The 24,694-nt window shown below is 36.2% G+C and overlaps 1 protein-coding gene across 2 annotated transcripts in view; it reads right to left on the reverse strand.

Annotated features, from left to right (window-relative positions):
* The window catches only part of cachd1 (cache domain containing 1), a 79,846-nt gene that overhangs the window by 18,971 nt on the left and 36,181 nt on the right, over positions 1 to 24,694 (reverse strand). For both annotated transcript variants that reach the window (XR_007186165.1, XM_048199910.1), the window contains exons 4-16: positions 15,169 to 15,275; positions 10,922 to 11,048; positions 9,032 to 9,176; positions 8,728 to 8,944; positions 7,515 to 7,664; positions 6,308 to 6,541; positions 4,022 to 4,171; positions 2,504 to 2,627; positions 2,271 to 2,388; positions 1,913 to 2,081; positions 999 to 1,141; positions 573 to 754; positions 220 to 330 (exon numbers count right to left, since the gene is read on the reverse strand). Coding sequence is in view for 1 of the 2 variants with exons in the window: in XM_048199910.1 (XP_048055867.1) it covers positions 220 to 330; positions 573 to 754; positions 999 to 1,141; positions 1,913 to 2,081; positions 2,271 to 2,388; positions 2,504 to 2,627; positions 4,022 to 4,171; positions 6,308 to 6,541; positions 7,515 to 7,664; positions 8,728 to 8,944; positions 9,032 to 9,176; positions 10,922 to 11,048; positions 15,169 to 15,275 (1,977 nt within the window). In the remaining variant the exon portion in view is untranslated. The remainder of the gene's footprint in view (positions 1 to 219; positions 331 to 572; positions 755 to 998; positions 1,142 to 1,912; positions 2,082 to 2,270; positions 2,389 to 2,503; positions 2,628 to 4,021; positions 4,172 to 6,307; positions 6,542 to 7,514; positions 7,665 to 8,727; positions 8,945 to 9,031; positions 9,177 to 10,921; positions 11,049 to 15,168; positions 15,276 to 24,694) is intronic.

Below are 24,694 nucleotides of genomic sequence, written 5' to 3' on the forward strand. Positions count from 1 at the left end.
AAGCAAGCACCTTGAGAATGAATGAAGGATGACAAAGGCATCAAAAAAACAGCTAATGTCTGAATGAGCAAAAATAAATTAATGTCCATTCAATAAATGAATGCTTTAATACATAAAACCATGTGTTTAAACCAGTGGCTCTCAAAGAACCTGTGTCTCCAACACAAGTTCCCCCACCTGCAAATAGATAAGAACCACTAGATCTAAACATGAACTGACCTTGAGGCATGGATGGTGTGGCTAATGGTGACCACATAACCCGCCCCACCAACATCCAGGTAGGGTCCAGTAAAAGTGATGAGACCAGGATTGGCTACAGCATGTAGGTACCTAAAAGACAAAAGGGTTAATGGTTAAACCACATTTTAAACAGAAATTTACAAATTTATCAAAGTTTAGGATTTTTCTTCATACAAATCTCATTTGAGGTGCGTGTACGGCTACATCTGAACTCAAAAATACCTCCTTGGGAATCTGACAGTTTGCTAAGCTTTAGTCAACAGACTGTGGGATCTGTTCACCAGTGTCCCACTAGGAGTTTGAAGACCTCCGTCCTGAGGCTCAAATCTTACCATCGCCTCCTGGTGGGATCGAAGGCTTTGTCCATGAGCGAACCGGGGTAAATCCGCAGCACCCCATTGGGCGTTGCTATGTAACGCCTCACAATGTAGCAGTTGAGACTGCTCATCTCCATAAGACTCATCCATTCATCTGTCACGTGACTGGTGGCCATCACCTCATTCCTCACAGAAGACTGGAAGACCAAAGGAGGGGGTGTTAAAGAATTCTACTTATCTGAGAATCATAAAGAGTGGTGCATTGCATTTCCCTAATGAAAAAGCAGAATTAAAGAGGAGAAGAACACTGCTAATTAACAACTGCCAATTAAGACTGAGAAACTAACACGTGACCACTGACTGTGAAAGACTGAGTCATTCTCTGGTTGGCTACGAAACATGTATTGCTGAGATGGGCTGTAGGTGTGTGTTTGTGTGTACCTTTAGGCCCGGGTTGGCTATGAGCCGGGTGTTGTCACTCAGGTAGGCGGTGTAGTGCTCCACCATGCGCTTGGTCTCCGGCTGACTCAAGTGCTCATATGGAGAGGAGAAACTACCAGCGGACAACATCACCGTGGGACTCTCTGAGGAAAAAAAAGAGAGATGAATCAGTTCTGCGGTTTGATCATGCTAGCCCCTAACCAAACCATTATTAATCATCTCTTAGTATAATAGTCACTTAAGAAAAAGAAAGAAATTCTTAGCATTTACAACATACCCGGAAGAGAAGACAATGCTGAATAAAGTTGTAGTTTTTGTTATTTTTGGACCAAAATGTATTTTAGATGCTTCAAAAACTTCTAACTAACCCACTGATGTCACACGGACTACTTTAATGATGTTTTTATTACCTTTCTGGACATGGACAGTATACCATACATACATTTTCAATGGAGGGACAGAAAGCTCTCGGACTAAATCTAAAATATCTTAAACTGTGTTTCGAAGATGAACAGAGGTCTTACGTGTTTGGAACGACATGAGGGTGAGTCATTAATGACATAATTTTCATTTTTGGGTGAACTAACGCTTTAACACTTTTATTCAGCAAGCGATGACAAAAAATATATAGCCTTGGTGAGACTTCTTTCAACCCCAAACTTTTGAGAGTGATAGTGTATTTTTCATAGTTAGCGCATTACCACATTCACTTCCTTTTAAAGAAATAAAACTATTATGTAATCTACAAGAATGCGACAATAAAACACTTTAACATAGCTCTTCATGGTACATGTTCAAACAACTATGAGAATACCATGAAGTAGTATTTTTTTTTCCTGAAAATGCTAAGAGAAATGCTAATAATTTTTTTTACACAATATGTAAAGTGTACATTGATGTTTAGTCAAGCTTACCGACTGTAGCAAGCTGTTTAAAGTGGAGGCAGGAGCTGGGTTGCCCCAGCAGATCCAGGCGGTGGTACAGGAGTTTGCTGCTGGGTGCCGTGTTCAGATTTTTCAGTTGCTTCACTGGGATCTCCGGCTGAACATAAACTATGCACAAGATAAATGAAGTGTCCTGAACCTGCAAATTAAAGATCAAGATAAGAGAAATGAGGGAACCGTATAAAAAATTTTCTCCTCTGATCAAAGATTAAAAAAAATAAAATGACAAACAACACCGACACAGAGTAGTATATTCATTCTACACAGTCAAGTTCTACCTCAGGCTACTCTAAGCCAACATTTGTGCCACTATGAAGGAATGGCGTACCAGTTTCCAGGCGTAGCTGACATTGTAGGCATCTCGACTGGGATCACGTAGGCGGTTCATGTGCCAAGACAGAGAAGAGTTGACAGGCACAGCAATGACCTGGCTTCCCAGGGGCAGACTAACAAGAAGCACACAACATGAGTTTAGCAATCATGAGAGTACCACAGGAAACTGCAGCAACATCAGGTACCCAGGTATTTTTTTTATTAAATAGAAATCCCATGAACACTCACCTGAGGATGTTTTGACGCACAGCAGCAAACCCTGGGATGTTCTCATAATGGATGATGTCAGTATGGAGAGGAGCTTCAGTCATCAGGTATGGACGGGTGAGTGACGGGTGCATGAGGGTGTAGCCTGGAAGATATTTAAAAGTGAGTAACATACATTTCATTTTATTTAATTCCAAAATTTCTGTTGTTCCATCCACATGAAGTGAGGTGTTTAGTCCAAATTTTCTGAAGAAACTCGATCGCTTTATATGATGAACAGATTTAATTAATTCCCATATAAACATTCATCAGCAAAGATAAACAGAAGCTCAACCGTAACTGCTTGATGTGTGAAAAACCTCACTGGTTCTTGCAGAAGCTCAAACGTGTAAATAAAATGAGTCTCTTCAGAAAAATTGGACTAAACTGCTCAATTCATATGGATTAGATTTCTTTATGAACTTTTTGAAGTGTCAAAGTAGTAGTTGCGTGGACTGTCAATCTAAAGACAGAAATCTCTCAGATTTCATTAAAATATCTTCATTTGTGTTTCAAAGAGGAACGAAAGCCTTACGGGTTTGGAACACCATGAGGGTGAGTAAATGAAGACAGAATTGTAATTTTTGGGTGAACTAACCCTTTAAGACATCATTGTACACACCCAATTTGCATATTAAATGCATAACTTTTACTCGCAAGCTATGACTGCCTGGTCCAATATAGTTTTTTAATAGTGTCAGGTTTTCAGAAGCAATATGCTAACATTGTGAGGCTTGAATCTGCAACCATTTTAGTTACCAGTCAAGATTTAACTACTAGGTTACACATACCCTGGAAATTGCATGAAGCTTACAATTTAAAAAGCACTGAGAGGCAGTGCTAACACATCTCTTTACTGAACAGCTGGAGACAGCAGGTGCCACTTCATTATCCCAGTCATTAGGACCGACTGTATACTCTCAGGAACAGATAATCACCCTGATTTTATTACATATGTAATACAACACACCCTTTTAGTGCAAAGCAGCAATTTCTGGTGGGCTTATCTAATTGTTGTAATATGTATTAAGTGGAGGTTAACAGCTTTGTAAATTTAGAGACACTTCACCCTGCTGGGAGACGTCATGGAAAAGTTGTTTAGAGCTGGATGAAGAGTAAATGAAAGCCAACAATACTTTATTTCATTTTTGGTGGAAAGGATCTACAAAGGTAGGATCTACACAGTGCTACTACTGCTCCTTTTCAAGAAGTCTGTTCTCACTAAAATGTTTAAATCCACAGAGTTTTACTGTTCCTATTCCATCCACTGGCGTGATGTCAGCCATGTTGGCTCTGAGCCGCCCAATGTGGACAGCTGATTCCCCTAATGACCTGTTAAAGGTTAATGGCCTTCAGTTCAGTGTTTTTGAGACATTGAAGCTCCCAATTCAGGATGAGAAAGTCAAGCTGAAGTGAAGCAAATGGCAATTGGCTCATTTTGGCTCATGGAACCACATGGATCTCCACTAAAAACAATCAACACCACATGCATCTCCCTACCTTTATTGTCTATGAGGAACGTATATGAGGCCAGGGAGTCCTGATAGTAGGTGACGTCCTCCAGTATGTATGCCAGATTCACGTCCACTCCAACTACACCCAACAACAAATTTCCAAAGTAGCATGGCCTGCTGACAGTCATTATGAAACCTACAAATGGAAAAACAGAGGAAGTTTCTCTCAATCTATCCCCATGCTAATAAGTCAAACTATGTAAAAAATAATTCATGAAGAAATAGTATTAACTCTGATGTACAAGCCATTGACAAAAGATCAACGATACTCAAAAGTACACTGTAAACCCGTACACTCAAAATAATTAATTGGTTTGAGGACAAACTTTAAGGACAAACAAAAACTTTTGAGTATTTAGCACTTTCTTTTTCTTTCAAGTTCACAGAACTGATATATTTTAAGTAAACTTAACTGTTTCATTGTTTTGAATGCTATAAACTTATTTCTTTTAATTTAGATGAACTTAGATTTAACTGAAACTGGGCTGGGATTTCTATTTCTCAGCATGCTTTGCCCATGGCACTTGAAAGGGAGAGTAAATGCTAAAATTAAATGTTATATAAATGTTTTTTTGTGTGCAAGATTAATGTTAAAGAATTAGTCCACTTTCAAATAAAAATTTCCTGATAATTTACTCACCCCCATGTCATCCAAGATGTCCATGTCCTTCTTTCTTCAGTCGAAAAGAAATTAAATTTACAGTTTCAGTGCGGCTTCAAAGGCTTTAAACGATACCAGACGAAGAATAAGGGTCTTATCTAGCAAAACGATAGGTCATTTTCTAAGTTTTAACCATAGGCGCTCGTCTTGTACTAGCGCTCTTCTTCTTCTCTTTTAGAATTCCGGCAGTGTAGACGCTGCTAAGTGTATTACTGCCCTCCACAGGTCAAAGTTTGAACTAAATTGTCATATACAATATGCTACTGCAAGTATATAACAATTAGTTCAAACTTTGACCTGAATTCTAATAGAGAAGAAGAAAAAAAGAGCTAGTTCAAGACGAGCGTCTATGGTTAAAACGTATATAATTTTTTTTATTTTTTAGAAAATGACTGATTGTTTTGCTAGATAAGACCCTTATTCCTCGTCTGGTAATATTTAAAGCCCTTTGAATCTGCATTGAAACTGTAATTTTGACCTTCAACCATTTGGGTCCAACTGAAGTCCACTATAAGGAGAATAATCCTGGAAAGTTTTCATCAAAAACCTTAATTTCTTTTCAACTGAAGAAAGGAGGACATGGACATCTTGGAGGACATTGGGGTGAGTAAATTATCAGGAAATTTTTATTTGAAAGTGGACTTTAATTGGGAGATTTAGTAGTGATTCATGTTTTGTTATGCTAATTTAGAAGAGTTTCAGTTAATGTGGGTTTTTGGAGAGCATGGGGCTTTGTTTGAAGCAAGTAAGTTAAATGCTTTATATTGCTGTATTCATATAGCAAGTGCTATACCATGCTATTGTTAACATGTTAGCAAATTAGCAAGTTAGCTATTTCTGAATTAGCTTGTTATAGTCAGCTAATTTTCACTAATAAAAATGTTTACTTTGAGGTTACGTGATAATTTTAAGTTAAATGTAAACATTTCAAGTTAAAAACAATTAAACTGTATGAGAACAAAATAAAAATCTGCTTGCTTAAACTTTGAATTTCTTAACTTAAAAATTGAGGCAACTGCCAGGTTTACAGTGTAACAATTTTCCACACTTTCAAGCAAATATGGGTGTTTCTTCTTTAACTTTGGGGACTTTGTCACAAGGGCTGATTTTTTTATTTCAAATCAGCAATTATTTTAATTTTAGCTCCTTTGTCTTTTTACTTTTTTTCTTTACTTTTTTTTTATTTTTTTTATCAAGACTATTTTTGATAAAAAATATTACTTTTTTACATATGAAATCAATTTATGACTGTTCCTTAGTTGTAGCGTCATTACCATCACAGCCTAATAAAAATTTTATCAAAATTGAGAAAATTAGATCCAAGACATTTTATGAAGCAATAAAAATCAAGGCATATATCACTTATGAACAAATTTATATTATGCATCATTTCCAATCAGAATGAATTCCTGTCTAGCAGCCCCATAAAAGCACACTCTGCATTTATGATTTTTGGCTTTACTTATAGTTTAAGTTTACAGTATATATTACCATGGAAACTTTCTGTTGCAAAGTCATTTCTGCTGAGGTCCTTTGAGTGCATATGGTTAGTCAGAGGAATGTTAGTGTGCCAGACTTGAGCTTTATGCCAAGCTCAAGATCTTAACTTACCGTCTCCCATCTGGTCCGCATAAGGCAAGCTGAAGGAGGCCACGTCGATCATTCGATTGGGGAGGTTAATGTAGAAGCGGCCCACTGTGGTCTCCAGGTTACTGAGCTGATTCAGAACCATCATACTGCCTTTTACAACGGGCAGGGTGGAACGATCTGGAACACCATACTTCATAGAGTTCTGTTCGGCTAGGTCTCGTAAGAAGGCCAGCTCCTTGAGTCCCGTTACTCCTTCTGAGGACGGTGATACAAAAGGTCTAATTAAAATGGACATTTTCACTCAATATGTGTGTCTCTTGTGTCTCTCACTAGCTGAGTTTTGGAACAAAGCTAATATCAACCCTCAATCTGCCTGGCATCCACATTTTTACAGATATCACAGATATTGTGGCTGCATTGTAAAGGTTTTGCTTTTCCAGCCCATTTAGAGTGCGGTAATAGAAAGCCATTCATATCCCACATGGATTACTTAACCACGGCTAAAAATCACACTTAATCTATTTCCATCATGGAATGGTAGTTTTGGACCTCTAACAGAAGAAATGGAAGTTTTTGGTAGTCAGTCTTTCACTTTTGGAGGAACATTCAATTCTGTTGAACTGTTATTGGACTGGACGTGAATTTCAACACTTCAGTCTATTAATCTGACACTGTGACAGGTTTTAATATGTGAATATAATACAACTTGTCATAAATGAACCAGACTTCAAATAAACAAAGAAATATGAGTAATATCCTATGCGTGTGTCCTTCAGAGCCTCACAAATACCTAGTCAAAGTAGCATAACCCTCTTCTGCACTGCCAAGCTAATCAATCTGAATTATATGTCTGAGTCATCTAATGCATGAAAAAAGCCTTTCTCACTCTTTCATGTCACTGAGTGGCCCTTTGATGTATTGTCACATTTCTCTTTCTTCTTTTCGATGATCTCCATTTTAATTTTCATGATGCCAAAGTAATGTATGCTAATGGAAGGCTAATACATGCGGGGGGAGGAACAGCTGAGGAGAGCAATATAATAGAGAGAGGTTTCTTGTGGTGGACACAAACACACACACACAAAGAGCAGAAGAAAGATGAAGGGGGTAAAAACAGCTGAGCATGTTTAGAAAAAGCACAAACATGCTCACAGGTGTTCCCTATGAGCCCTCGCTGACTACGGGACAAAGAGCCAATAAAAAGCCTCTCTCCTTGGAAATATCTCACCGTTCATGAGCGCGTAGGTGAGGATCATGACAGAGTTGTTGAGGTGGCGGTTCTCATCTTTTACCACACTCAAGGTCGCTCTCTTTTCGTGCTCGGATGAGTCTCGGGAAGTGATGCCCGATGACAGGTAGATTATCACCATGTCGGTGTCTGTGAGAGAGGAGATGATCAATAATCAATCATATTGAATATAATAACCACCATCAAAGCGGAATTTCAGACCACTCCCACATTTTTTTACTCCAGTAAATATTTCTCAGGGCAGGTATCAGAATCCAATCTTTATAGGCACATCATCTTAAAATGTTTAAATCTACATATTTAAAATAAATATATATATATATATATATATATATATATATATATATTTTTTTTTTTAGAGCAAGATATTACATTAAATGCTATTCACATGAAGGAAAAAAACATGCCTAAAAGCTATTTATTTTATTTTTTATTTTATTTATTTATTTATTTTTTGATAAAAAGGTTACACTTTAAGGTGACTTAGTTACATTGTACTTACTCAAATAAGTACTGCGTAACATTAATTAACTACATATACTTACTATAGAATTACAGTTAGGGTTAAGGTTTGGTTTAGGGTTAGTTATTTGTAATTATGCATAATTTACTGTTATTAGTATAGTAAATACATAAAGTAACGTAACTACATCACCTTAAAATAAAGTTACCAAAAAAAAAAAAAAAAAAACTTTTTGACTTTGAAATAAAATCTTAGATATGTCTTTTAGATCAAGGTGACTTGGCCAGTAAATATTGAAATATATAAAACAATCACAAACTGAAAAAAAAAAAAAAAAAAAAATTAAAACATGACATTTTGCCTCAAGAAAAAAAAAATGTGACAACTTATGTGTGAAAAGTTAATCCTTTCTGTTCAAATGTACCTTCATTATATAGTATATATAATGAAGGTAGTATATTATGACTCATGTCTGATTGTATGCTTTTATTGATTGTATTGTGTCCCTTTAAATATGGTCAAAAAGGAATTTAGAAATATGATTTTTTCAAAATATGACAAAATATTTTTAACATAAAAAAAATTGTTTAATTGAACAGCTGATTGAAAATTCTGTAGTTATTTATTCAATTAATGCACAATCAAGAATTTTTTAAATTCATATACACAATTAAACATAAAACTAAAAATTGCATAAAAATGACACTGTACAAAAGCTTGGTCTCTTACTAGTCAGCTGTCTGGTGACGTTGCTTGTGTTCCTCAACAACTGAAAGGCTTTCTGGAAGCCCAGTGCATGCTGGGTAGGGCTGTCAGAAGCTTTAATGTTGTTGATGAAGGTGCTCATCTTCCTCTTAGTCTCGCTGGTAGCAGGTGAAAGGAAACTCTTGTAGCACTGATCCAGAGAGCAGGAACGAACAATATCTGCTATCGTCAACATGGAGATCTGAGGAAAAATTAGAGGTTGAGTGCTAAAAGAACAAATGTAATCAGTGGAGGGTGTATGATGATAACAGTGATGTCACTTCCTTACTTTATCATGTTCATCGATGGAGTTGAGGATGATTAGCGCAGCGTCACGGGCGATCTGGAGTTGGGTCTCAGTGACGGAGGCACCATGGTCTACGATCACTACAATATGCTTTGACTGTGGCCTTACTGCCGAAACATACACAGGCCTGCCAACACACAGAGACAAAGATTTATAGTCACCTTATTTGCAGGATGCAAGAACCCTGCAGAACGACTTTTCCTGGACTCTGACGGCATGAAGCCAAGTGCAGTCCTGGCGTGATTCCCGCTCTCTTCACTACAGTGTTTGTGCAAGAGATCCTGCACTCTATTGTGTTGTTTTTGGAAACCCTTTTCAACTCCAACACTAACTGTCCAAAATTCAAGTACAGCATTTACAACAAAAGTTATATTGCCTAAATCTTGTTTACATCCTATAAGTGGTTGAAAACCTGTGAGTACCAGAGTTTTTTGTGTTATCTCCAGCAGGAGGAGAGAAGCTGTGGGAACGGCAGCAGAAATGAGCCCATCTTTCAGCACAGGCACACAGTGCCCACAACACTGGGTGGCAGATTCCAGTGGGGTTTATTAGGGGCGACCCTGCATTCCAGTCAAGGGCTTGGGACCTATTGTAACCAAGTTAAACAGATGTAAAAGGCCTCCCTAGAATGTAATTTACTCTCTGCCACACAAGATGGCAAATTCGCCCATGACAGTGTGAGTTGGGGAGAGAGACAAATCCTTATTCTGAAAATATTAACATAAAAATTAATAAATAAAAATCAATATAAAGAACAAAAACATTTGACTGGTTCTTCAAGGAGAAACAAAACGTCTGCCTAAATATCTTCTTTTAAAGGATTAGTTCACTTTCAAATGAAAATTACCCCAAGATTTACTCACCCTCAAGCTATCCTAAGTGTATATGACTTTCTTCTTTCTGATGAACACAATCGGAGTTATATTAATAAATATCCTGAGGCATCCGAGCTTTATAATAACAGTGAGTGGGATCAACGAGTATGAGCTGAAGTAGGTGCCTCCATCCACATTCATCCATAAAAAAACGTACTTCACATGGCTCCAGGGATTAATAAAAGCTTTCTAAAGCGAAGCAATGCGTTTGTGCAAAAAAAAAAAAAAAAAATCCATATTTAACAAGTTATGAAGTAAAATAACTAGCTTTCGCCAGACCGCCTTCCGTATTCTAGTGTAAAACTCTCAATTCAAAATGCTTACACTACGTCCTACGCCTTCCCTATTCAACTTACGAAAAAAGCTTACCTGACGCGACGCCAGTTCTGTTTTTTTTTTCACAAGTTAAATACGGAAGCTAGATATTTTACTTCATAACTTGTTAAATATGGATTTTTTTTATACACAAATGCATCGCTTCACTTCAGAAGGACTTTATTAACCCGCCAGAGCCGTGTGGAGTATGTTTATGATGGATGGATGTGGATAGAGGCACTTTCTTCACTTTTTTCGGTGATCCCGCTCACTGCCATTATAAACCTTGGATGCGTCAGGATATTTATTAATATATCTCTGATTGTGTTCATCAGAAAGAACAAAGTCATACACACCTAGGATGGAATGAGGGTGTGTGAAGCTTGGGGTAATTTTCATTTGAATGTGAACTAATCCTTAAAATAGGCTGTGCTGACAAATACTTGGATGGAGTGAATGAATGAGGGTTTGAATTTGATCTAAATACAGTGATAACCATAGGGCATCATGGAACTCAATACCTTGCTGTAGTGTATATCAGTGTTTGGAGTGGAAAATAAAAGGATTGTGTGTGTGTGTGTGTGTGTGTGTGTGTGTGTGTGTGTGTGTGTGTGTGTGTGTGTGTGTGTGTGTGTGTGTGAGAATGAGTGTGTGAGTGAGAGAGAGAGAAAGCTCTTTGTACCTGCTCCTGTGCTCATATGTGCCCTTGCAGTGGAACTTGTGAGCAGGAAACACAGTGAAAATGCCCTCCTCTGAGCTGAAGTACTGCCACTTGATCCCTGGATTGGACTTGAGGTTGTCTGCCAGCACTACAGTCAATGAGAAAGCAAGAACAGTTTAAAAAGTTTGATATCTGTTGTATTAGTCCGTGGCCTCTTCTAAAATAAAATCAATTGAAATAAAGTAAAATAAACCAATATATAAAAAAATAAATAATAATAATCTCAATCTCTACTTGTCAAGTCATGTATCTTTGTGTAAAGTAGATGTATTTCAAGCATTCTGTCAAATAGTAGTACCTAAATATCACAAACTGATAGACAATTATCTATGACTAATTTAATAAGCCATGCAGCATGGATCTATATGAATAATGTGTGCACTTTAAGCAGGCAGCTGTAGGGTTCGTGTCAGTTGAACAGGCCACAGCTGTGTGACGGCCGGAGCCCAGACAAGCTGATCCTTTCCAAACACTCGAGAAGCACAGCGATCACCACTCTGCAGCCATCAATTCAAGCATTTATTTACTTAACAGGAGCCGGGATGTGAAGGAAAGTGGGGAAAAGAACAAGAAAAGTCAGGAGAAGGAATACAACTGAAAGAAAAGCAGTGGGAGCATTCAACATACAGTATATCTGATCGTATGTATGATCCATTAAGCAAGATTACTCAGATCTTTTACACCCCCCCCCCAAAAAAAAAAAAAAAAAAAAAAAGGATTTTGAGTCGTATAAAGAGGATGAATGTGTGCTAAGAGAGGTTCCTCAGGTCAAAAAAACAAAAAACAAAACAAAAAAAACACCTGTAAGTGGTTTAAGTGATTCAACATGTCAAAGAATACATGGTCAATATATATATATAATATAATATAATATAATATAATATAATATAATATAATATAATATAATATAATATAATATAATATAATATAATATAATATAATATAATATAATATAATATAATATAATATAATATAATATAATATAATATAATATAATATAATATAAAAGGTTTATTAGAGTGAATGCTAGCATTAGGTCCCACATAAATATTAGAAGAGCCTTTCCCAATTCAGATCAAAATAAACAGTTAATCAAATTGCTCTAGAAACCTGCAGAGTATGAAAAATGGATGCTAAGCACGAACATACGTCCCAACCACAAATTAGCCATCAATCTGCACCCAATGTATATAAACAGGAACTTTGCAGCATGTTGACAGCTTTAAAAATCATACACATGTGCTTAATCCCCCCTCCAGTGTTTAGAGTAGCTGAGAAGCAGAGTCATGACATGACACCCCTTCATTTCCTCTATTCCTTCATTCCCCTTTAAATCTCCACCGACTGTTATATTTCTTCTCCCTCTACAGTGCTGTCACTTTCCTGGTTTATTTTTAACTCCAAAAATCTTTGCATTTGCATCTATTTTACTAAAGAGCAAAGAAATGAGCTCTAGAGTATCTCCTCAGCAACACTTATAAACCTTATGTTGTGTCTTGAGCAGTCAGTGAGCATAAATAGTATGCAGGATAAAAATTAGTGTCCCAAATCATAGTATGCTGCAAGATCCAATCCCCCATAAAATCTTAGGCTCAAAAAAGTAGAATTATCAATAACGAAATCTCATTCTAGCAAAGCAAAAGAGCTAAAAGTGCTAAGCTAGTAGGCTAAGCTGATTAGCTTGGCAAATGAAGGCCAACTATTTGTGGATAATTGGTGGTAGCATATGCTAAAACTGGCATACTGACTAGCATTCAAAAGTTTGGGGTCGGTACGATTCTTTGAAAGAAATCTCTTATGCTCACCAAGGCTGCATTTATTATTTATTACTATGAAATATTATTACAAATTAAAATAACTATTTTCTGTTTTATACATTTAAAATGTAATATATTCCTGTGATGGCAAAGCTGAATTTTCAATAGCCATTACTCCAGTCTTCAAAAATCATACTAATATGCCGATTCGAAGTTCAAGAGACATTTCTTATTATCAATGTTGAAAATAGTTGTGCTGTTTAATATATAAATATATTTTTTGGGGGGAAACCATGATTTTTTCAGGATTCCATGATGAATAGAAAGTTCAAAAGAACAGTATTTATTTGAAATGGAATTTTAGTGGAAAACTCTTTACTACTTTTCTTTATGAAGCACTTTTAACACAACTTGGTTGACAGTACAATACACATAAAATCAGACAAAATAGAAAGACAATTCAAACAATACAGTAAATAAGTGATACCTGGTTAAAAGCTATTGAAAATAAATGTTTTTTTAAGTAAGTACTTAAAACTAGCTAAAGAGGAAGCCGTTCTAACAGAAATTGGTAGGTTATTCCAGAGACTAGGACCAGCAACAGCCTCTGCAGTGGAACCTAGTTCTGGGAACGGAGAGGAGACCAAGATTGCCAGATCTCAAGGACCTGTTTGGTTTGTGGGTGGAAATCACTTCTAAGAGATATGAGGGCGCTTGATTATGTAGTGATTTAAAAACAAATATTAGGATTTTAAAAACAATTCCAAATTTATTTGGTAGCCAGTGTGGCGAGGTCAGAATAGGCGTAATGTGAACAAACTTTCGTCTGCCTGTCAACAACCTGGCAGCAGCATTTTGGACCATCTGGAGATGCATTAGAGAGGACTGACTTACTCCATAGTATAGAGTGTTGCAATAGTCTAGGTGAGATAAAATAAATAAATGAATGATTTGTTCAAAATGTCTAGCAAAAAGAATTGATTTAAACGTTGTAGATGGAAAAAAACAAACAAACACAATTTGACCACAGCACTAATTTGCTTCTCTACTGACACTTTTGATCAATTTATCTTTGCTGAATACAAATATTTACAAATACATTTATTTATATTCATGATCCCAATAGTATGCACTTTTCTAACACCAGAAAAGTACATACTTTTAGTGCTTATATAGTATACGTCAGTTGGGACAGAGCCATGTGACAGTCAAGAGAACTCTTAAAGAACTCTGGGAAATAAACAGATGGAGATGTGAAGAGGAGTAAAAGGTGAAACAAAGGACACCGAATGGGGGAATGTTGGGAAACAGAAAGCAACCCTAAAAACTAAATCACAGACTTCACACCACACTCTAACACAACACCATATCTTTCTCTCTCTGCTTTATCGCTCTATTCTCCAGGTTTTCCCTCCCTCTTAATTATTTCTTCTCTTTTCCCCTCTCTCTCCCCCTCCTCTTTTCATCAATGTTTAGACTAACACAGATCAAATGTGACTGATGACTGCCTGCATGGTTAGCGGGGTCAGTATTCAATGACAAATGGAGGGAGAGTGGTAACATGAACTCCTGATGACTGCCTTACAAAAACAAGCATCAGTATGAAGATGAATTGGGATAATCTGTTCTGGAGTATAAGAGCGAGTGTATGAGGCCAGAAAGAGGTAGAGTCTGAACTAAGGTGGCTGAAAATAAATGCAACCGTGTTTAGTGCTAAACCTGAGAATGAGTTGTGCTGTTATTGTACTCTAAAATGCCCTTTCTTTCATATTTAATGAATCAGTTCATTTGGATAGTTGAACAAACAATGATTCATTGGAGTCCCTAGGCACCAATTTAGATATTTTTATAGTGAAATATATAATAGTGGGACCAGTGAAATAATCAGATTCACAGTTGGAATCAGACTTCTTGCTGAATCCATCATAGTGGTTACTGAATTAAATGACTCACTTATTGACTACCTTTATGTCATCATAAACATTCTGTTGTAATAAATAGCATTTTAATTACTAAAAAACTTACAGGAGGTTTGGGGGGCTTCCCCATTGCAAAAACACTGATGTATCTGATATGAAGAGGAAGTGTTGACACTGGCTCAGTGTATAAAGTGATAAAAACATTTCCTGATTGGTGAGGTAGAGCACATATAAAGGGGAAAAGAGCACAGAGGTACAAAGCTGTGGTCAGTAAAAAGGGGAGGAATAAAAACAGAGAGATGAGAGGAGAGAAAATAAAGTATTTCCACACACAAGTGAGCAAGGTCACATATTCGACAGCTTTTTTCATTTTTGTTGCACTCAAAAGGCCAAAAAATCTTTGAAGATTTAACGTCAGAAAAGCAATATTGTTCTTTGCAAATGGTTGCCATGGCAGCAGCTGGATAAGTGAAAATTGGCTTTGGGTTTCTGAAGCTTAGACACTGTGTGTTTGTGTGTGTGTTATACACACCAGAGTTGAGGTCTCGTCCTGGGTTGAAAGCTCGGCTATTGACAGTAGGGGAGAGCCGATCACAGCTGATGGTCTTCGAAACATTGGCGTTAAAATTACCGTCGAATCTAAAATTAGAGAGAAGACAAAACATCAATACAAATCATTTTAACTGGTGATAATTAGAAAGTGACACTGAGGCAAACACAGTCCTGCAATTGATCGGTGAGTGTTGTTTGTTTAAGCTGAAGTGTTTCCCATGCTATAATAACAGCTTTTACAGTTTTGTGATAAAACCCCCTGAGGAAGACTGCATCAATATCTATTTCTACCAGCTGCACTGCTCTTCTTCTGAAGATGAAAGAGAAAGATGGAGTGATGCACTCTGGGAGGAGAAGGGTGAGCAAGAGAGCAAATGGGAGAATCCTTTTGATTTTATTCACAGCATTCAACACTTTTAGACAGGCATGAAGAGACAAATTTACACATTAAGTATAAATATCACAAATAGAAATCGAAAAAAAAAAAACACTACTGTTTATACATTTGGGGTCAGTACGAATATTTAAGATATTAATAAATTATTCAGCAAGGATATATATATATATATATATATATATCAAAATTGACAGTAAAGACATTTACAATGTTATTAAAGTTATCCATTCATAATAAATGCACACTCATAATGGAAGCGACACGGTCGCGACACACATGGTGTGTTTTCTAGGTGCATTGAGATGAAAAATTCTCAACTTTTCAGAATGCCGCAAGCACACCGCAGGTCATGTGACGAGAACCAACAGATCAGCTTTGGCCTTTCCATAACAAAACATCGAAAGCTCAGCCAAACAGCTGATCATAGCTGTACAGTGCGGATTTTTAATGGATTTCTAATCTCCATAAATATATCTAGTAGTAAAGCTAATGCAAGGGCTAGAAATCCATTTGCTGAAAAGTCCTCGTCGCCATGGAGAGCACAGTTAATTTTTATAAAGATACAGATGAATTTACAATAAAGGTGCCCTTTATTCAAAAATTGAATTTACCTTGGCATAGTTGAATAACAAGAGTTCAGTACATGGAAAAGACATACATTGAGTTTCAAACACCATTGTTTCCTCCTCCTTATGTAACTCTCATTTGTTTAAAAGACCTCCGGAAAACAGGCGAATCTCAACATAACACTAACTGTTACGTAACAGTCGGGATCATTAATATGTATGACCCCAATATTTGCATATGCCAGCTCATGTTCAAGGCATTACACAAGGGCAGCCAGTGTTAACGTCTGGATCTGTGCACAGCTGAATCATCAGACTAGGTAAGCAAGCAAGAACAATAGCGAAAAAAGGCAGATGGAGCAATAATAACTGACATGATCCATGATTACATGATATTTTTAATGATATTTGTAAATTGTCTTTCTAAATGTTTCGTTAGCATGTTTCTAATGTACTGTTAAATGTGGTTAAAGTTACCATCGTTTCCTACTGTATTCACGGGGACAAGACTGTAGCTATTTTCATTTTTAAAAACTTGCAGTCTGTATAATGCATAAACACATCTTCATTCCTTATAAATCTCTCCAACAGTGTGTAATGTTAACTTTAGTCCGTTAGCCATGGAGCATTATCAAACTCATTCAGAATCAAATGTAAACATCCAAATAAATACTAAACTCACATGATCCGATGCATGCATGCAGTATCCATGACGAACATCTTGTAAAGATCCATTTGAGGGTTATATTAGCTGTGTGAACTTTGTAAATGCACTGTATTATAGTCGAGAGCTCAGGGGGCAGGGAGTGTGCGATTTAAAGGGCCAGAGCCTGAATCGGTGCATAGTTAATGATGCCCCAAAATAGGCAGTTAAAAAAATTAATTAAAAAAAAAAATCTATGGGGTATTTTGAGCTGAAACTTCACAGACACATTAACAACTTATATTACATCTTGTAAAAACTGGTTCTAGGGCACCTATAAAGAGAAAGAAAAGAGTTTGATGGGACGAATGGCTTTGTGACATCAACTACAAAAGATATGGGAAGCATCTCCTTATTTTTGCCTAGTTGGCTGCTATTTAATATCCCATCTATGCTAACTATGCACAGTTACATGGTTAGTTAGATGTAGATTGAATTGCAGTAAGTGTTTAGGAACCCAACTAGATTTGTAATCAACAACCATGACTTATCTACTCAGAATGTGTGGCAAACGAATGACATTTCATAGCAGTCCCATAATGCTGCTGTTTCAGGTCTCTGCCTGCACTAATCGAGCACTGATCTAAGCAGTGTCTCCAGAGATTTTGCACTGCCACACTCTCTTTCATCTTCCGTATGCCTCAACATACACACTGCCACACACACACACACACTATCTCTCTAACAACACCAGCCATCATTTTCTCATCATCTGCCAACCGACTGTGGTCTTATGGCAGAAACTGCATACATCATTCTATTCTTCTTCACACAATACCCACAATGCACTGCTCTCATCTACATGCACCCTTTTCGTCCTTGTCACATGAACTACGCATGTTCTTGTCTATCACCCATTACTAAACTAGTGTCTTTCTCACCGTCAAGTTCACTTCTCTCCCCCTATTATCGTCGTCTCACAGAGCCGGAGCGGGGCTGCTGTTTGATTGACAGCTGCTGTGATGTGCAAAGCGCTTTGAACTTCAGACATTTAATTCCCATCAGGCCTTAGTCATTAGAATTCTCCTTCAACACACTTTACATGTGGTGGCAAAGCAAATGTGCTAGATAAAAAATAAATTTGCAAGCTGCTTTGAATTTTACATCAGAAAAAGGACGGGAGAGCAAGTGAGCAAAAGACGGAAGGGGGGAAAAGAAACTGCGAGAGCGAGAAAGAAGGGGAGAAAATATATATTGAATAAAAGCTTGAGACTTATTCCTCCTATCTTTGATTGAAGTTCAACATGCAAATTAGGGTCTCTGCAAAAACATTCAGAAATAATGAACAGGAAAAAATAGAAATAAATGGAAAAACAAGCCCTCGGGTGGGGAAAAACAGCATCTGACCTAAAATAACCACGAATTTAAAACACATCTGCCGTTCGCTTCTAATTGCATATTTCAATTTCAAACACGTTATAAATTATCCTAAAAATTGAAGCCAACTGCCACTGATTCAAATGAATGCTAATTTGATTTTGTTAATAATTAAATTATTATAATAAATCACTACAAATGTTAAAAGTTACATTCAGAACATGCATTTAAATTCTTATTAAAAACTTCATGATGTGTATCACCAGGCAAAATATACAACATAGGCCTAATATACAAATATACAACAAAATTATTTCACATCATCTAGTTCAAACCAGACTAAATTCACGCACAAAAAAGGAAATAAAAACTTATAACTGACACAAAGGGCACTGTAAAACCGAACAGTGAAGTTCTTTTCACTCAAATAATAATGAAAGTTTGTTGTACTTAATAGAAAAAGTTGCATGAACTCAAAATTGTATTGTATTAATCTGAACTTAATATGATTGAGTTGCAGCAGATTTATAATTCCCAGCATGCTTAACGTCAGACTGCATTAGGAAAATAAGTGTTATTTTGTGTGTTTTTCACAAGATTAACATAGGGAGACATAAGTTAGTGTTTAATGTTGTGTTATGTTGGTATTTACAGGGGATTTTGTTATGTTAGTTTTGTAGAGTTACCATTGTGGTGAAGAGTAGAGCTTGTGGTTAGGTTGAGGATGGGCTGCAAAACTTTTAAGACCACATATACTGTATGTTGTTTGATTATATGCATGCAAGCATATAATGACAGTCTCTTTGATAGTTATAATAGCATGTGTTATTTGCTATCTAACATTTAACCAAGATCTGAATGTGATGTTTATGTAAATGAACTGTATGTAATTAACATTATGATGAGTGGGATGAGAACTGTGGGAGTGAAGGGATGCCGGTGACGTGATTGTTAATGAGAGACACCTGTGCACCACACTGGCCTTGCTCCGCTTCCACAGCTCTCGGTCCCGCACCACTTGTCACACAAATTCTACTAACTTAAAAAAAAATGAGTTAGTTTACTTAAATGTTCTGATGTAATTAGTTTCCTCAAATGTTTTGAGTATTCTGAACTTATTGAGTTTTACAGTGGGGGATTGAACACTTCTGCTGGCCCAAGCGTGCAGGTATCTTAAAAAGGGCAAATATTGGTCAATTGATCAACCTAGTCGAGATATTGAATATCAATTGAAGAAAGACAAACCTTTTATTCCTAAAAACACACAAAATAGTATTTTGTGCTTATAGTAAAATGGTTAATTATAATGCATACTGTCAGAAAGATGACAATTAAATGTATGATCAGGCATTTTAACAGTAATTCTACACAAAGGTTTAATCCGTGTCAATACACAGACATTAATATCTTCTATGAATACAGTTTATGAGCTGTGAATGCTTTCAGCCTCTTAATATCAAAACTCAGTGAAGAGCTGTCCTTATGTACCAAGATGAACTCCTCATTTAGTGGCACTTCATGTTTGACGGTCCCTGTGATTCTATTCCAAGGCTAATAGAGTGCTGGCCGATAGGTGACGTCTCGCCACGCGGCGGAGATAAGATGCACGTACCACTGCGGTATCAGCTCTGTCTGTCACACACATTCACACACACACACACACTCACACTCTCACTGCGTCTATCAGAGCAGGGCTTCATTAGCGCAGCAGTCTCCGTGAGTTAAGAGGGAGGCTCAAGGGGGATTATGGGAAAAGAGGTTCCCTATTTCACCCTGCATGGACTCAGGAAAGCATGCAGTCCGGCAGAGCAGCATTTAAGACCCCTTTATGGTGACTTAAGCCCCTCTTCTCGCTCCCTTTCTGCATCCCTCTCTCTCTCTCTCTCTCTCTCACAGTAACGCTGTCTTTATTAGCTCAGGCTCAGAGCCTGTCCAAACGGACTGGCTCCAAAAGGATTGGGAGAAACAGACCAGATTAACAGTGAACAGGGAATGAGAAAAAGAGTGAATGAGGGAGGAAAGGAGATCAAGAGAATGAGAGTTTGTTTGTGGGGGTAGAATCCCTAATAAAGAAATGCAAGCACTGGAAAAACAAAGATCCAATTGAAAAAAAATTAAAAAAGGAGAGTGATGCAATTTATGTACTTACTGTGCTAGTCTGAATTCATTGCCATAATAATAAAAAAAAAAAAAACTTTTCTGAAATGGTTTTCTCCCACCACATAAAAGAAAATTTGAATGAATTGCTTTACTGTATGACAAACACCAGGATTGTGTCATAATAAAAAGCCTGTTTAAATGTAAGAAACATTATATATATTTCTTACATTTATATATATATAACGTTTTTCTAAAGGAACATTGTCAGAGCCCCTAAAGCATGTGGTGGGTTTTTGTGGGGGGTAATAGAAAATAAATGGGGGGAAGTCAAGTGAGAGGAGGCAATGCCTCCATCGCGCTATGATTGGATATAATCGGTTATGATTGGATATGATTGGTTTGCGCGATAAATCCCGCCTCTTGTTTACGTGCGCGTTCTGTCACGTCAGTCTGAATAAACAAAATGATGACATCAATGGGATGACTAATTGAAAAGTAAGTAAATATATCTTTATATCATATCCAGCTTTATATGATATCAAAATCAAATTAGAAAAGACCTGAAAACATGATGACTGCGGGGGTTTTAGTGATCAGCTTGGTGAAATTAAAGGTGCTCTAAGTACTTGATGAGATTGACTTGGTTTTAATAAATAGAACATTAATTACATTGTTAATTTAAAAATACATTACAATAGAATTGTATTTGGTTTCTTTTTTGATGTAATGTAAAGTAGTTCATTTAACGGGGAAAATGTGACCGTTAAGAGTAACGTGAATTTACATTTGATTTATAAAAAAATTTAAAATAAATAAACTGAGGACATTGTTTGCCTCATTTCAGAACACCACTGTACGCCACACACACACATAATTTATACACTATACCATTCAAAAAACTGCATTTATTTAATCAAAATTACAGTAAAATTGTAATATTGTGAAATATTAAGCATTTAATTTAATGCATCTTTCATTAAGAATCATATTTATACAATTTACACGTTTTCTGGGCACATGAGTAACGTGCTTGAATATTTAAATTGGCAAGACTTAAACTTTCGTGATGATGCAGCACTGACCCATTAACTGTCGTGAGCATCATATATATATATTATAGGGGTGTGACGAGATCTCGTGTCACGAGATCTCGCGAGACTAAAATGTGACGAGATTTCTCGTCGAGGCGAAAAGTAGTCTCGTGATATTGCCATGGCAGAGTGTTAGGAGGATTAGGAAAAAATATGCCACCACTACGTTTACATTACGCCTCCACTGTCGTTTTGCTTTGTACTTAAATAAAAACATTTAATTCAGTTGGATAACGGTCGCCGCCTCTCCATATTTACAGAGTTGCGATCGCTGAAAGTGAAAGTAAACGCAAGCGCGCATTCAAACGGCGCATTTTGAAAGCGGCTCCCTGATGAAAGCAAAGGAAGGCAGTGTAGTTGTAACCATCTCTTAGCTCTGTATCAAAGAAAAATTTGGTCTTATTTGCACTTTGAATATTGAGAGAGTGCGATTATGGTTGTACTTATTGTAAAGTGTTACCATTAAAATGAATAACAGTTTTCTCTTAATCTTATTGAGCACAAACAACAAGGTTTCATTTGTTAACATTAGTTAATGCACTGTGAACTATCATGAACTAACAATCAATAACAATGAATTAATAAATACTGTAGCAAATATTTTGCTCATTGTTAGTTGATGTTGGTTAATACATTAATGTTAATAAATGAGACCTTATTGTAAAGTGTTACCATTTTTATTTATACTGTTTTTATTTCTATGATCAGTTTGTGGAAAGGAGTTCAGTTAGGAGGTCAAAAGTTGTAGAAGCTCATAAATCATGTACAGTAAGGCCTAAAGAGACTGAAATCATACAGAAGAGAAGCCAGTCAGTTGAGTTTGTGGCAAAACCTTTTATAGTACTCGAGTATTGTTGTCTTTTACTGCATAGAAAGTAGAACTGAAATGACATTCATTACAAGATGATTAGTTAAAACATTTCAAATACACGTGCAGAATATTTTTTGTAGTCATGTATTTCGCCATTGAGGATTTCTTAAAAATAGTGCGTAAAAATCTTGTCTCGTCTTGTGAACTCAATCTCAAAACTCGAATCTCGTCTCATCTCGTGACACCCCTAATATATATATATATATATATATATATATATATATATATATATATATATATATATATATATATATATATATATATATATATATATATATATATATATATATATATATATATATAATTTATTTATTTATATTACACACACACATATACATATTCTCCAAAGTACTTTGGTACCATGGTACATGTAAAAAAAACAAAACAAAAAAAACACACATGGTAGTGATAAAGACTCCAGCCTTATCAATTGTGCATGTGGAGACTGTAGACTCCACATGCACACAGACACTTCAACATCATTAATTTTGAAGTCCATCCTTTGGGCAATGCATAAATGTAGCTTAACACTCCACCGACACTTAAATCCCCCTAAGCAGAGAGAGAGAGAGAGAGCGATCACATGCGTCCTGAGTAAGGAGCTATTTCTAGACGGTTTCATCGCTTGTTAAGTGTAGCAGGAGGCAGTGGGGGTGAGTGTTGATTAAAGCATTCTCCTGTGCAAGAGGTCAGCGCTCGTGGGAGAACAGACACCGCTGGGATATATGATGGGGATGTGACATCGATATGGTGTGAAACATTTGATCTTTCGGCCGTGACTGGGCTTCATGAGGGCAGCTGAACTGGGGTCTGTTAGAGGACACAATGCCAGAGCAGATGTCATATGGAAGCTTTAAATCTCTATAAACCTTGTCTGAAAATGACATTTTCATCCATTCAGTTTATTTTTACATTAATCATAGCACTTAGCATTTTGTTTGTGACCCTTTATGAGGGCAAATGTGTGATGTCATCTTTAATTTAGTATTTTATGTTTCACTGTCCAATACTATAGTGATCTTGGCCTAAAAATGCTGCAATTTTATACTGTGATTTAAGCTAAAGAAGTAACTTTATGAAACCTATATTTTCAGATTGCTTTTAAAAATGTATTACTGAAATAAAATCTTAAACAAACAAGATTTTTGGAGATGTCAGTCTTTCCCCAAACAAGTACACAAGAGCTGTACTAGTATGTCTTTAATCTGCATAGAAATAGCATTATCAAGATGGCCATCGAGTGAACTGAAGTAACTTAAAGAGACTTTGATAGGACACGGCAGGTCATGTGATCTCAATGTGGTGGCCACCATGAGGGTAGACCACCCTTATGCAAAATAAAAAGATTTTTTTATTTATTTATTTTTAAAGATGACTGGAATGACATGACTCTTCATATCATGTAAGTATACACCATTTTAAACATATCTGTAAAAAGTTCTACTCATTTAAAAATGTATATCATATTGTTCACCAAAGGGTTTTCAAAAACCCACAAACAGGATGTAACATGATAATATCAAGGTGGCGTATAATACATTCCATTGTTAAGAAAACTTGAAGAGGCGGTTTAGATAAAGATCGAAGAGCTGATTGGACAGGTGTGTGAAGGTGTAAGCCCAATGATGTGTCATTCATAAATACATCCAAGTGTTGTCTTGCAGGATAAAACAGCTCTTAGCCAACTCGTCATGCTTTTTAAATCGAGCCTCAGGTGGCATTTACACTGCTTTGACTTTGATACTGGACACCGGATGACATAGTGGAAACCTGAAGTAAACTTCTATTTGTAGTCTTAAATGAAAAAAACATTGCTCATCTAAATGCCTACTGTAACTTTACTTTCCTACAACACATCGTAAAGGATGTTTCTGTGTCTCGGGGACAGAGATATTTTCAGAGATCTTTTGAAAATTGCACATTTTGACAGAGGAAACTTATTTTGAGGGATTAAAGGATTTTTTTTTTTATATTTGACAGCAATATAGATCAATTTCTAGCCAATTTTTATGTATATGCATACATAATATTTTTTAAAATGTTTTTTTAAAGTCTTTTATGCTCACCAAGGCTGCATTAAACTTATCAAAATACATGAAAATCAGAAATACAAGTGTTATTTTAACTTAAATAGCAGTTTTCTATTTTAATATATTTTAACATTTTATTTATTCCTGTGATGCAAATCATAATTTTCAGCATAATTACTCCAGTCTTCAGTGTCACATGATCCTTCAGAAATCATTCTAATATGCTGATTTGATGCTCAAGAAACATTTCTTATTATTGTCAATGTTGAAAACAGCTGCTTAATATTTTTGTGGAATCTTTCTTAAATCAAAAGTTCAATCAAAAAAAATTGTTAAAAAAAACATGATTTTTTTTTTTAAATAGAAATCTTTAGTTACACTATAAATGTATTTACTGACATTTTTGACCAATTTAACTGATCAATTTTTAT

The sequence above is a fragment of the Megalobrama amblycephala genome, linkage group LG8 (assembly GCF_018812025.1).
Source record: "Megalobrama amblycephala isolate DHTTF-2021 linkage group LG8, ASM1881202v1, whole genome shotgun sequence".
Lineage (NCBI taxonomy): Eukaryota > Metazoa > Chordata > Actinopteri > Cypriniformes > Xenocyprididae > Megalobrama > Megalobrama amblycephala.